The sequence below is a fragment of the Parasteatoda tepidariorum genome, chromosome 8, assembly GCF_982258835.1.
Source record: "Parasteatoda tepidariorum strain Cologne lab strain chromosome 8, Ptep-v5.0, whole genome shotgun sequence".
Lineage (NCBI taxonomy): Eukaryota > Metazoa > Arthropoda > Arachnida > Araneae > Theridiidae > Parasteatoda > Parasteatoda tepidariorum.
The window spans coordinates 25,729,393-25,744,493 of record NC_141762.1 but is presented as its reverse complement, the minus strand read 5'-3'; the positions used below and the strand labels follow the sequence as shown (position 1 = coordinate 25,744,493).

At 25.7% G+C, this 15,101-nt stretch overlaps 2 protein-coding genes across 2 annotated transcripts; both read left to right on the top strand.

Annotated features, from left to right (window-relative positions):
* The first annotated feature begins 6 nt into the window (after positions 1-6).
* On the top strand, positions 7-6,902 carry Plekhm1 (Pleckstrin homology and RUN domain containing M1). Its single transcript, XM_016051012.5, has 2 exons — positions 7-1,440; positions 5,999-6,902. Exons 1-2 carry the CDS (start codon positions 190-192, stop codon positions 6,836-6,838), a joined length of 2,091 nt encoding a protein of 696 aa, XP_015906498.3. The 5' UTR covers positions 7-189; the 3' UTR covers positions 6,839-6,902.
* Positions 6,903-12,114: 5,212 nt separating this feature from the next.
* Positions 12,115-14,249, top strand: LOC147805952 (THAP domain-containing protein 2-like). The gene is made up of 2 exons (XM_087150033.1): positions 12,115-12,468; positions 14,156-14,249. The coding sequence occupies exons 1-2, from the start codon at positions 12,255-12,257 to the stop codon at positions 14,218-14,220; spliced, it is 279 nt and encodes a 92-aa protein (XP_087006159.1). The 5' UTR covers positions 12,115-12,254; the 3' UTR covers positions 14,221-14,249.
* Positions 14,250-15,101: the final 852 nt, after the last annotated feature.

Genomic DNA, 15,101 nt, shown 5'->3' with positions numbered 1-15,101 from the left:
TGGCTCAATGAAAAAACATCTCAACTTTACACCGATATTAATGGTTTATTTGTTGACAAAAGAAATAACAGCACAAAGGATGCTGATAAAGTTTTCGAAACGAAAGTGACAGCGAATTAAATGTGCATGTAGTACAAAACAATACTATATCTTATATTTTCAATCATCATTTCATGAAAATTATACAAAATGGATATATTGTGGAAGAAAGCTACACTACCCAGCATTGAAGATTTTGCAAAGGATATAATCGTTAAAAAGAACTTAACCACTGAGTTAAGTAAAGCTATCCGGAATGTACAAGAAGAAAATGTTGGAAAATCAATCATCACCGATTACGAATCGAGTAATATCTTTTGCAATGTTTTGGAAGCAATATTGATCCACGGGTTGAAAGACAAGCTAAGTAACAAAATGTCATCTGTATTTAGTAGTTCACCTGACAGAATGCCAGAACCCCAATTTTGGTCTGTAGTTTCTCGATACAGTCACAGTAATGTTATCTCAGAAATAAAGACTTTTAGTAATATCACTACGGACATTGGTCGCGGCCGAGCTTGGTTGCGTGCATCGTTAAATGATGGTCTAATTCTAAGTTATATGAGCACAATGACTACTGATGTATCAAGTTTGCAAAAGTTTTATATCACTACAGCATTTTTGAGAGACAAAGAACAATCAGACATAATGAAACAGCTTTTAGAAGGAATCAGCGTATTCAGTTTTGAGTTATCTTGTAATGACAGTGCTTTAAATGTATGGAACAGTTTGCCTCTTACTTTGTCTAATTTATGGACACCCCCTGTTACTCCTCAACCTGTTATGCCAGCTGTTGATGTTATAGACTTTTTTACTGATCCAAAAAATCAAGCCAAAGCTGCAACTAAAAGTGATCAAAACAGTCCTAGAATTAAAAAATCATCAGTAATTGAAACTCAAACTGATATGCCATCATCTTCTTGTGGGGATCCTTCTAATGATTCTGATCATTTGAATCAGTCAGACCAAAATATCATTACTCATAATGTATTAAGTAGTGATATAGATGATGCAATTGCGACAAGAGTTAATGAGATGAGCGCTGTTCAAGGTGCGACTGTTAATCACTCTGATGATGCAGCAACTGTAGATGCGTTCCATTTAGAGGAAACCAGTTCAAAGATCTCATCATCAGATTCAGTTCCTGATTTTGGTCTGGAAATAGTTGATAGTGATTTGGAGTTCACTCATATTGGTTTAACCGGAAATAGATTGAGTTCAAAATGTGGATGGTCTTCGGCTTTTGAAGAACCAACAACCCCGACCTCACCAGAACAAGACCAGAGCTATGATTCATTGCTGCAGAGTTATAATAAAAATCTGAATAAAGTTGTAATTGGAACGCCTGAATTATCAGATACTTTTTCTTCCATAATGGGAAAGAATGAAGATGATTATTGTGTAAATTTAATTTATATATTCTTAAATTGCTATGAAGATAGGTTTGTTTGTCTGTCTACAATTATTTATTAAAATACTATCTTAAGTGAACATGTAACTTGCTTCGTCTGCAGTATCGCAAAAATCTAGACTACCTGGAAGATTTGGACAGCCCATATCCAGGAAATTCAAAATTGCCAATTTTAAATTATTTATAATTTAATAAGGATGTCCAAGTTACATGATCTAAATTATAAAAAAAAGGTTGGGGGGGTTAGATTCGATCGTGAATTCATGTGGATTTTTGCTCTTTATTTCTGTATATATGCAATTTTAAAAAATTGCTTATGATTTTTAAATTCACGATATTTTAATGTATCATGATATATAAATATTCAGTCTCACTTCTATTTTACTATGCTATCACTTCGTGATGATTTTATTCTCATCGTGTAGTCTTATTGCTTGTTTTTTTTTCTGGCACTTATTATGATGCATTTTGTCGTGGTTTTTAAAATCTCAATATTTTTAATTGCATATTATTGCAACAACAGCAAAATTTTGAACCACGCATTTAATTTTTGTTGCTTGATTTTTTTTTCTGGAAGTTATCACGCTGCATTTTTTCTTGGATTTTAAAATCTCAATATTTTTAATAACATATTATTGCAACAGTAAAATTTTGAACCACGCATTTAAATAATCCCTCTTTGATTTGCTAGTTTTCCTAAAATCAATTATTACGATACCAAGTAAAATGACATGAATTTTGAATTGGATATTTAAGTCATTATTTTTAGTATATTGCTCCATTGGTGAGGATTTCATTATTATTAGTTTCCGCTTTCTTATTGATAGTTTTTTTTTCGTAAATTATTAAGTAGTAAATAATTTATGTCTAATTTCAATTTCTCACAGTATTATTCCCAGTAAAAGCCATTTTTTAGAAAAATGACTGTGTTTTTTTTTTTTTTTTTTTTTTAAGTAGAATCAGCTTTTAAGCTGGACTTGGTTAAAGTTGTGCTTTCAACCTTGCATGCCCAATTGCTATGGATATTTAAAAATCTCAATAATTTTAATGGTACAATAATATAACTTTTTGCATGTCAGATTCATTAGAATTTTGTTCTAAATATGTATAGTTTTTTTTTAATACTCCTTCAACAGTTATTGCTTTGGAATTCCTCCCAGTTTTTATTTTAAAATCGTACTTTTGAATTAAAATTGATTTAGCTAGATTTTTTTTCTCATCATGAGTTAAGAAAATAAGTTTTTCAAGTATATAGAAGTAGTTTTGAAAAATTTAAAAAAAAATTTCCAAAATGCGTCATAAGGCATAAAGGAAAACGAAAATAAGGCTGCCAAGACATTGCACAAAAATTAATGTGTCAGATTTAATGGGAAAAATAATTTGATCCACAAGTTGATAAATTGGTAGTTATCAAAGCAAAAAGTAGATAAATTGTTAAAAGTTGATTACAGCAAAAAGTTGATAACGAAGAGTTTTGACCTTTTTACATCAACTATCTCATTTTTTTTCTTTTATTAGCCTTTTTTAGTTTTGAACCACTCAATTTATTTATGATATTCTAATTTTAAACTATAAAAAAATTACAATAAACTATTTTGGCTGCTAATAGTTGTGCTAACTATACTATAGTGCATTATTAAGTTTGGAAACGAATTGAAATTGTGTGGCAATAAATGAATTAATGCTTACCTATTGCTAATTGCAATAATTTTAGTTTTGTTAACTATATATTTTTTATTAATTTGTTTTATTTGCACTCTATATTTAATTAATAACAATATATTTTAATAGTTAATGAAACTGATTTAACTAACAGAATAATATTGCAGTTAGGTCTTTTTAACTCAATATGTTATTATAATGAATCAAAAATAAAAAAGAAGTATAAGTAAAATTTAATCTTATTACTCTGCAATGTTGCCAAATTCTTGATAGCCTACTCAATGCCACGTACTGTAAAAATTTGTATAGATTTTTTATCTCTTTCTTTTAAAAAAAAAAAATATATTTTTTCAATTATTTACTTTAGTTGTATTATCACTATTTTTAATTATTTATCTATTTTTCTACATGTCCACAATATTTCATACATTTGTTTGCTTAATGTTTTTCATTGTCTTGCATTTTAGTTTTGTGAATTTTATTTACATTAATTCTTAATTATTTTTTACTTTGCATGCAGTTTCTTTCTTAGAATTTGCTTTTTATTATTTTTGCTTTGCTTGTATCTTTCATTTATTGTTTGTGTTTAGATGTTTTTAAAATTTTTCAGTTATGCATTGGGTTTTTTTTTTTTAATTAATAATTTAATTTAGTATGTGAAGTAGTTTTTATATTTAATATAAAGAAGTTTTTATGACATTTAATAATTCATATATTTTTGTGATTTTTTCTGTTCTCATAGTATGCTCTTGATAATTCAAGATTGTTTCGAACTCAAATAATGCATGTTTTATAGTTTAAAATGAATAATAGTCTTAAAAATTATTATTTATTTGAACTTTAACATATTCTGGTCATATTTGAAGAATTACAATCATTGGTTACAAACAAATTATGTTTTCAAATTGTAGCACAATTATGTTTACAGCAGGGTTGGCAAGATTTTGCCGCAGGTGGAAAAAACCATGGTAAATACCGGTAAAAACTGTCCTGGCAAAAACAGGTTTTTGCCAAGCAAATTGGCAAAAAGTGGCAAAAACCTATATTCTCCAAGATGAGAGGACAAAAACACATTTTTTGTACAAAATTATTCCTAAAATTGAAATATATACTATGAATATAAATATAATTACAGAAAAATTAACAAAATCATTATTAAATCATAATTAAATGATAATGTAATAATATATAATTTTAGTAGTTTAAAACATTATTGATTGGAAAATTTGTGATTATTCTCTTTTTTCCAGTGAAATGAACTTATTTTAAATTAGTATAACTATAATTTAAAGCATAAAATATTTATCAACATGTGTAGTTAATTATTGTACAAATAATAATTTTTTATAATAAATAATAATATTATACAAATAATAATATTTATTTATTTGTAAAAAAACATTTATTTTAGGATTCTAAAATGAAAAGAGATCAAAAACTTTCAATCTTTTGAAAATTATTACCCTTATATTAATTATTAATATGTTAAAAATAATTTTTTCATGTAATGTATAAAAATTATTATTCCATATGATTGATTTAAATTTGTTTCAAGTATTTTGTAATAATATTTAATCAGCAATTTAGATAATTTGGTTTTTGCCGGTTTTTACCAGTTTTTGCCGGTTTTTACCAGGTTTTTGCCACTGTCCTGGCAAAAAAACCTTTTTGCCGGCAAAAACTCCAACCCTGGTTTACAATATTTTTTGCCATCAACATGTAACTATTCTTCTCCATACCTCGATCCATCTCTAGTAATTGAAACTATCTAGTTATTGTAACTATTCTGAATACTTTATTCGTAATTTATTTCATAGACTCTTAAATATCCCGAAAATGTATTTTAAAAAAAAGGATTCATCTAGGCAACAAGAAGTATATATTAGTTACGATATCTTAGTAATAATTAAAAAGCCTGTATTTGGATCTAAACATCTGATACTTTAAATAATTTAAATGACAGTTAACTTGAAAAAGGTGTCCTTATTTTAAATAAAATCTGGTTAACAACTATTTTATCTTTCAAAGTCCTGTATGATATTGTAGGTACTAAAAGTTGGAACTTAGTTTTTAGAATTTTTTTTTTCATACATAAAACTATATTATTTGCAACTAAAAATTAAACATTTTCTTACTCTCCTTAGATTAAGTAGAACTCAGATTAACAGAAATAAAATGCATTCAATATTTTTTATGTGTTTATTTCTCCCCTTTTTTATTAGTGTATTGATATTGATACAAAAATAAATTCTTGATCTCTCACTTTATATCTAATATTTCCCATACCTTGAATAAGATTTTTATATCTTTTAAGTTATTTTCTTGCATCTAAAATGAGATAGTTTTATCTTTATATTAAACTTACCTAAAACATGATTTACAGTTATTGTTGTTTCTTGATCTCATTATAAAATATTGTTTTGAATAATCTCATGTAAAAAAAGGAAAATTTATTTTATGTGTATTTACTTATTTTTTAAGACTACTTGAATAAGAATTAATATTTTTAGTATGGACTAAAAAAAATTTTTAAAAGAATTTTATTGATAATTATAGTTTCTAAAGAATTTTTTTTTTAAGAAAATGTTTTGTATCTCTTTTTAATTTAGTGTCTGCTTGTCACTTTATTCTTTTATTGAGATATGATACATTTGCATAATTTACTGATTTCTTAAATTTTTATATTTTCACTACAAAAAAAATTTTTAGAGAAACTATTTCTGATTATTTCAAGTAACTTTTGTTGTAAACAATTTTTCAAATATTTGTTTACTATTAAAAATGATATGAATGCGTCATATTTATTTCAACTGTATGATATTAATGATGCACTTTAGTAATCATTGTCTGAAATGTTAAAATAGACTTTTTTAAAATATTTTTTAGGAGTTTTCTGAAGAAACTAAATCTCCTGATTTGGATTTTGAGATTGTTCCTAAATACCTTTCCTCTGAACATGCTGATGAAGAAACTAAGTTACTAATATCTATTTTAGGAAAAGTATGCCCGGAACAGGGTCTTGACACTCAAAATTTTCAATGTTACTCTTGTGGAAGGCAAATTGGCTTTATTTATGGCAAAGCAAGGCTTTGCTATTATGATGGATATAATTATTGCTATGATTGCCATGATAATGAAGAAGAGTATGTTCCCGCCCGCATGATCCATAATTGGGATTTCAAGCAGTACCCTGTGTCTAAAAGAGCAAAAGTTTTTTTGTCAAGAATAGTCAAAGATCCTATGTTAGACATAAAAGAACTGAATCCTGTGATATATACAGCAGTTGAAGAAATGGCACAAATGCAGCTGTTAAGAACTCAACTTACTTTTTTGCGATCCTACATCTTCACTTGCAAACAGTCAATCGCTGAAGATCTGCGTATGCAACTGTGGCCTCGAGAATATCTGTACGAACATGTGCACTTATATGCGATAGACGACATTTTAGATATCCAATCTGGTGCTCTTGCACAAACTCTTCAGAAGGTTATAGCATTTGCAAAGAAGCATGTTTTAGCTTGTCAGTTGTGTCTTTTAAAAGGGTTTATTTGTGAGGTTTGTAAAAATTTGAAACCAATTTATCCATTTGATGTTGATACCACCTATCATTGTGATAAATGCCTTGCTGTTTACCATGCTGTTTGCATGGATGCTAATAAATATTGTCCTAAGTGTATCCGTCAGATGAAAAGAAGACAGTTGTTAGATTCTGCTATCGCTGACTAAAATTATTTAGTTATTCTTTCTTTTTTTTAATCTGTGAGGTGTTCTAAACTAATATGTCAGTTTTCAGGCCATTGAAAACTTTCTAATATAATTAAAGTGTTCCTTATTTTTTTTTATGTCGTCTCAACTGCAAGACATCATAAATTTTAAAAAAATTCTTTTAAATAGTATAATCAAATTTTGATTTAAAAAATCAGGTAAAAATTTTGTTTTTATGATAGTTTATTTTCTGTTCATATCTGGTAACAATAAATTAGTTTTGATACATATGTTCATCAAATAAATATAAAATTGTTACAGATCCTTATGTAGTCTTTTACATTGCAGTAATTGATTAGCTCAACAATTTTAAAGTGAAAGAACTTAAAAAAGTTTATATGTTTGTTTGTTTTTTTTCCCTTCTGTCAATTTGTAGTTTGTTAGCATACCTCTATATTGACACATGAAAATATTTGTTGCAAATAAAAAAAAAATAATACACTTTAAATGAAATAGTTATGATGATAGGTAGAAATCCCAATATTGATAGTTCTCAATTAATTGATATTCAAACCATGTGTCAGTTTTAAACCAAATTATTTTGTTTTTAAGTGTTATGTGTTTATATTATCATTTATGTAATGAAAATATTGCAACTTTAAATGTGCTGAAATTATTTTAATTTTTTACTTATAAATTAAGATCTGCATCTTATTTTCTTAATGATAGGTATCTATAAATAATGAGAATTATATATAGCACGAAAAATAAATCTAATACATTATCCCCCCCCCCTTCTATGGTTTTTATATTAACTACATTACATTTCGGTTTCATTTTAGTGACTTATATTTTTATTATTTATAAATTATACATTCTTCTGATTAGAATATTACTTAAAATGTACAATTTGATAAATGATAATAATCGGTGTGAATTAAAAAATTGGAGATAAACTAATATTTATTTTGTTACTAATATTTATTCCTTAGGAATTATGTTAACGAATTCTGAATATAAAGATTTATTATTTCTTTAGCCTTTTCTTTTCCAGGTACTATGAGAGAGGTTTATACCAAATTATATAAGAATATTTTATAATATTTATTTCAATTTCATTCTTTATCAATTTTCATTATTTGCTATTAAAACTAAACTGATTGTAGAGAATTTCAGATAATTTAAAATATTTTTGAAATGTTTCTACTAAATTTTCTATGTCATTTTGATTTTCTTTTCTCTCAAAGACTCTTAAACTCACGTATTTCAAACTTCATAGAAAATTTTTATGATATACACTTCAATTTGAATTTTGTTTAGTCTCTTAAAAATTAGTAACATTAATTTGTAGCATTCATACAGCAGTATTTATGAATCAATTTATTTAATATAGAATGCTTGATAAAATATACAAAATTTCTGATTTATTAAAATATTTTATTAATAAAATTAACTATTTTAATATTTAAGAAATCTTAACTTAAAAGTGTATTGTAAGCGTACTCTTGTATCAACCTTTATTAGACTTATGTTTCTAAAAATTTAAATTAATTTTATATTATATGTATTTAAATCTGGTTCTCCTCAGTTTCATCCTATAATTTTATTTATATAATTTTCTTCCTATAATCTTTTATAAGTACATTTTATTAAAAACATTTCAGCAAGTGTTGCATTGCACAAAATTCAAGTAATCATATGTATGTTCATCACTAAAAGTTTAGTTTTATAATTTCTGTGATAGACTTTAGAAATCATTTTTAAAGAAAATATTCAAAAATTATAACAATTTTCATACAATCATATTTCTTTTTCATGTCGAGATCTAGTCAAATTCAATCCTTTTTTTTTAAAAAAAAAGAGAGTTGTAAATAATATTTTAATTAACAAATCATTATAGATTTCTAAAACTATCTAGTACAAATTATCCTGTATCTAACTAGGTACAAATTATCCTGTATCTCACGGTCTTTGCAAATTATCCTGTAGGTCACGGGTTTGTGCACATAGTATGAGTTTAAGCCTAAAATAAAGTAATAATTGTTTTCATTTATCATTTAAGTCACCATAGAATAAATAAAGATATTTATATATTATTTTTATTAATTTTTGAATAAAAATTATGGGGAAAAATATATTTTTCCATAATCACTATTAGAAATTGTATCATAAGTATTATCTATTCATATTTTTGCATGTGTAGTTAAATGGCTTGTGTTAGATCTGCTTTTATTTAAAAGTTTTCTTCAAATATATTCTTGAAACATTTATTTTATACTGTAAAAATATCTAATCCTGAATGTTAATGAATTATTTGCAAGACAGTATAAAATAAAAGTTTTGTTGATCCAGTACTTTTCAGTCATTGAAAAATTAAACTAGATACTATTTAATCAAAGTTAATTTTTTAAGTTAATTCAATAATCAGTGTCAGATTAATAATTATAAATGTCTAATTGTGATAAAGATTTGAAGAAATTAGTACTTTTTCTTGGTCAGTATAAAGACATATAATGAGGAAATGAATAAATAAAAAATAATTATTTCATTCCTTAGGATTTCAAAAGCAATATTATACAAAAATAATAAATGCTAATACATTTTCTAACTACTCCTACCCTCTGCTAATTTAATTTTATATTGTAAATACGTTTATTTCGAGTAGTTAAAATATTTGATCAATTTAGTCAGTTTCTTTTACTTTTTTTTTTGGAACCTGTATGTATATATATAATCTTTTTATTATTTGTTTTAAAGAAAACTAAAATAACAAGTGTTACAGAACTATTAAAAATGTTAATTAAGGTGCTCTTAGTATGTGACTTAAATAAAAATTATATGACAAATGCACCATTTGAAGATTTTTATCTTGAAAGCAATATTTTTAATTAACATTTCTAAAAAAATATTATTTTGTTGTTCTTTCCTTCTGTGCTCTGGATGCATAGATTTAATTTGTATTCTATTTTTAAAGATTTTGGTTGTAAATAAAATATATTTAAAAAAATTTTTAATTTATTTTCTAATATAGTCATGCAATTTATAAAGACATTTTTATACCATTTATGTATTTTACATTATGATCATAGTAAAAATATATTTTGTAATATTGTTGAGCAAATTTACATAAGCCTATTGTGCAACTTTAATCTAAATGAAATATGGTAAGCTATAAGTTTAGCAGTTAACATTTCAAAAACTATGAACAAATTTTTGTAGTGAATATTATTATACCTAATAATTTAAAACCAAAACCAACTAAATTTAATCTGTACAAAAATTTAGACTCCAACACATAATTTGTTACAAATTAAAATATTTGTTTTCTTTTGAAAATGTTTTATTAAAAGTAGGTATCTTAAAATGAAACCAAGAATTAGATTCTAAATTTTTTGTAGCTTTATTCTATTAAAATGTTTGTAAAATAATTTTATTTCATTTATTTATTTGTCACTCAAGAAATAATTTTTTTTAAATGACCGTGATTTAATTTTATTGGTTATGTAATTAGTTCTTATTCTGTGATATCATACCTAAATTAGTTGATCAAGTACGTAATGAGACTGCCTTAATATATTTATATATATATTTTAATAAAACGTTAGTCATACGACCTATTTTAATGTGATCAAATTTTCTATGCTATTTTTTAATTTTCTAGAAAAGGGATTCCTAAAAGTTGTGAATGGATTTTCTTGTAAAAATTTTTTTAATGCAAGTTTAACTAAGTAAAAAATTTTTACATAATTTAATTATTTCAATAACGCAACTAATTTTTTTTATTGAATCAGAAAATTGTCTTGTAATTTTTATCAAAAAAAATTTATCAAATTCACTTAACCAACTTTCTGAGACATTTGTGCTAAGAATTCGCATTTTTCTCTAGAAACATATTTTTGTCGAAAAATTGGTCTATAAATAATTTCTCCTGTTAAATTAATATTTGTGGCAAAAAAAATTTAAAAAGCTACTGGGGACAAGATTACCTTGAGCTTTTTTTTATGCTAAATAATTGATGTAGTAAAGGAACTGTTCTCTTTCTAATGTTTTAATTATTGTTTCTATGATCCTTTTCACAATCTTCATTTATTTTATTTTTATAGCATCTGCTGTGGTCTTCCTGAAAAATATGTGTGGTGGAGCATAATGGTTATGCATATGAGATCTGTTATATAAGAAATATCAGTGCATGTCTTCAAGAGCCTGTGTCAGCCGGTTCAATTTATATTAAATTCTTCATGGTTAAACTATTTAATTGGTTTATTTTTTTATTGGCTCATATATTAATATGAATATATGTCAAAATTTTCCAGATTGATCAGACATTCCCATGATCCTTTAAACTTTGAGAGAAGAGGAGCATGTTAAGTTATATATATTTTTTTAGCCTCCTTCCCCCCAGAAAAAACCATTTACACAAAGTTTTAAAGTAGGCTTATCAAATCATTCTTTTGGCATCATGAGTTTGAACAAATCTCAGCAAATTAACACCATTCTTGAAGTCGAGAACTTACAGAAATGAAGGGATAATAACCGTGCGATTTAAAGAGCCCCTCATCTCTTTGAATATTTATATGACCGAGAGTTTTGATTTTGTGTCTACGTATGAACGAAAGGCCACTGAAAAAAACAGGATTTCTTACCTTAGTGAGGCCTTGTGTAAATGGAAACTTATAGTGTAAAAAATAAAACAAAGTTATTTATTTATTATTACTATCTATTTATTTATAATTTGCCTTTTCAGTAAATTACAGTTTTGAATTTATGACTCACCCGAGCATGTTCTAAAAAATGAAAAATGGATTTTTAAAAGTCTGCCTAACATGTTCTTGCATTAAATTCTTCCCTGACATGTACTCATTGAAAATAAATAGATATGGAATATTACTAGCAAATGGAAGATATGTGGAAGAATAAATAGTGTATATTCTTTTTCTTTCACTGACGAAATTTTCCTTACTTATTTATGAGTTTTTCTGTAATTTATTTACAAGAAAGGTTGAGTGCCATTTTGGGAAAAGTTTTTAGACACACAATACAATGAAATTTCATAAAATTAATTAGCCTGCTTAAATTTATCAGTTTACAATTTCTTCCAATTAAATAATAGCCTCATGCACTCATATTGCACGTTCATTGATCATATGTAATATATATCATTGAATGTCATGTATGAACTTACAGCCTCCCAAAGATTTTTGCTCACATAAATACAAAACATTTGTTGAAATGCTATTTTCTTCAACTTACGGTGTGATATTTAACATTGAGTATCCTATATGATTTTGTAATGTTCGAATTAGATTTGCACACATAAATTTTAATAGATTTAAATGTTAATGTTTTATTTATACTTGTAGTTCAACAGTATATAATTGCATTTGGACAATAGTATATTGATTAGATCTTTCTCACAGGTTTTGCTCCCCATTTTATTATGTTGAAGAAAAGTACTGGAAATAGCGGCAGGAATTGTTGTGTTCCGCAGTGTCATTCAAGAGCAACTCAGGATGGTGTTAGTTTCCATCGCTTTCCAGATGATAGCCTGAGAGTTATGAAATGGAAAAAAAATCTTAGAATTGGGAAAGAGGTGACAAAGAATATGTTGGTCTGTTCAAAGCATTTTAAGGATGATGATTATATAAATCCTGGTAAGTGACCTAATACTTAACATGTTCTTTTAAAGAACATTTAGTGAATTTTGCACTTCTTTTAATTTCATGCGGTTTTACAAAGTATTATTTAAATTGTTTATGGGTGCGTAAGTGCAGTAAAATTTTAAAGTAAAGCCAATTTTAATTTTTCTATTCATGAGTCTTATTTTACTAAAAACAATTATACCCTCAAGTAAAAGAAGAAAAAAAAACGTCATTTTAACTATTTGATAAAAAAAAAAAAATTAAAAAAATTCTATAAATGACATATTTTCTATTTTTTTTCTTCCTAATTTTCATTTATTAACTTTTGTTTTTGAATGGATTAAAACGTAGTAAGATAGATTTAAATAGCGAAATATTCTGTAGCAATACTAATACAGCTAATTTTGATATATTTCTTACAGAAAATATGTACAGATTGCATTTATTTATTCAATTTGTGCTTTAATTTATTGATACAATTAGTGTTACTATATGAAATGGAACATTAGCTTTAAACTCATTATTCAATTATAAATTCTGTACTTTCTATAAAATATCTCAGAAATAAGTTTTGTCATGCTTACACAAAAATAGTCAATTTTTATATTACTTAACCTTTTTTCAAGAAAAACACTCTATCTTTACTTTGATTGATTGTATTAAATAAATAAAAATGTGATTATCAGCAAAAACATTGAACTTTTTAAATTTTCTAATATATGAATGAAAATTTATATTTACAAGGTTTTTAAAGACTACACAATTGATTAGTTATAATAGATTGCTACGAATTTGAAATCTTTTAAAAGTGGAGAAGATCACTCTTATAGTTAAATCAGTTTTATAATTAATGAATTAAAATTTTCTATTGGCACTATTAATATATATATCTATCATGACAGAATTTTTATTATTATTATTAATAATAATAATTATTATGGTGAAAAGTGACGACCATAACTAATTTATTAAAACGTTTGTTAACAAATACAGAATAGAACACATAACAATTAACACAAAGGAAAAGGCCGTCTGTCTCACAAGCCTTCAATCACATTTGCTGTGCAGGAAGAGCATCAATCTGTAATAGCTGTAGTTAATGGATTAAGAGGTGTGCAATGGGATGCATAAAGAGGTGCACACATTCAGTAGAAAGTACACTTCCTACATTATTATAATTATAATTTCTTCTTATCTGCTAGTTTTTTTTTTGTTTTTTTTTTTTTCAGAAACAAATGTAGTAAACATTGCCAATTTAAATCTATTATACCTACAATGGAATACTCTCCTATGTTCTGGTAATTCGTTTTTCAAACAAGTTATATGCTTCATAGCCATAGAAAAATTTCATAAACTAGTCATAACACTTTTGCATTGCTTGAAAAGTTTTCCTAAACAGGAAATTATTCGAGTTTTTCCTGTTCACCTGAAACAATTCCCTAGTTGTATACTTTCATTTTAATTTTAGAACCCATGGATAATTGTACTTATTAGTATAATTTTACTTGTAAAAATAATTTTACTACTTTAAAAGAAACATTGACAAAAGTGCTACTATAAAAAGAAATGGATTTTTGAATCATGATTGGGAAGTGGAGCCCTAAAATGTTTTTTTAAAAAAAAAAAGTAGTAACAGTATATATGAATAAATAGAATTGATTGAATTAATTTTTCTAATGTTTGTTTGTGTTTTCTTTAGGTCATCCTGTACAAAAACCGAGGCTGAAGAAATATGCTGTACCAACTCAAAATATTCCATTCTAATAAAAATGTTATCTTGATCATGCATAAAATATTTGTTTTTTCTTTTCCTGATATCAATAAAACATTAAAAAAAAAACTTCGAATTATTTACTTTTTTTGTGTGTATCCAGGTTTTAAATGCTTACTGTATTCTCAAAAGGTTTATAGTTGAAAAAATTGTTTTTGAAGGGGATTACAATAATTTAATGCTTTGTATAAATATAAATAATATTCCATTTCTATGTTACTTGTATCGCTTCTATGTTACTTGTATCTGAGTTCTAGTTAATTGTATAGAATATTTATCATGTGTCACATGAGAAAATAAATACATTCCTAATAAAAATCAGAACATTTTATGAGGTATTGCAACATTGATAATACATTTTAATTATTATGAAAATGGGACAATTTACTAAACACGCAGAATATTTATAATATCATAAAAAGTGCCTGTGTCAAAGAATGGACAATAGGTCTAGGAAGTATAATCTATTCATTTTTTCCCTCCTTACTCTACTAGCAAAGCAAACTTTGCTGCTTCCGAGCTCTTTAAAGATTTTAGCTTTTAGGCATTTGCAAGATGCTTTAGCCAGAAAGAATATTTAATAGAATGTAGAAAGTATAATTTATTTTTTATAATCATTTTACTTCTGCAGAGCTTATTTTACTCTCATTTGGTAATTACACTTGAACACAAGACAAAATTGTAATATTTCCTCTGATTACTCTTGTTTTATCCTATCAGTTTTTTTTTTTTTTTTTTGTCACCTTTAGCTTAACAATCACTGTCCTATTTTGTTACCCTGAGTTTCCTTTCATCTTTTAACTCTGATTTTTTATTTTTTTTTTTTTCAGAAAAGAGTATCAATAATAAAATATTTTTTTTTTCAATCCCTAGG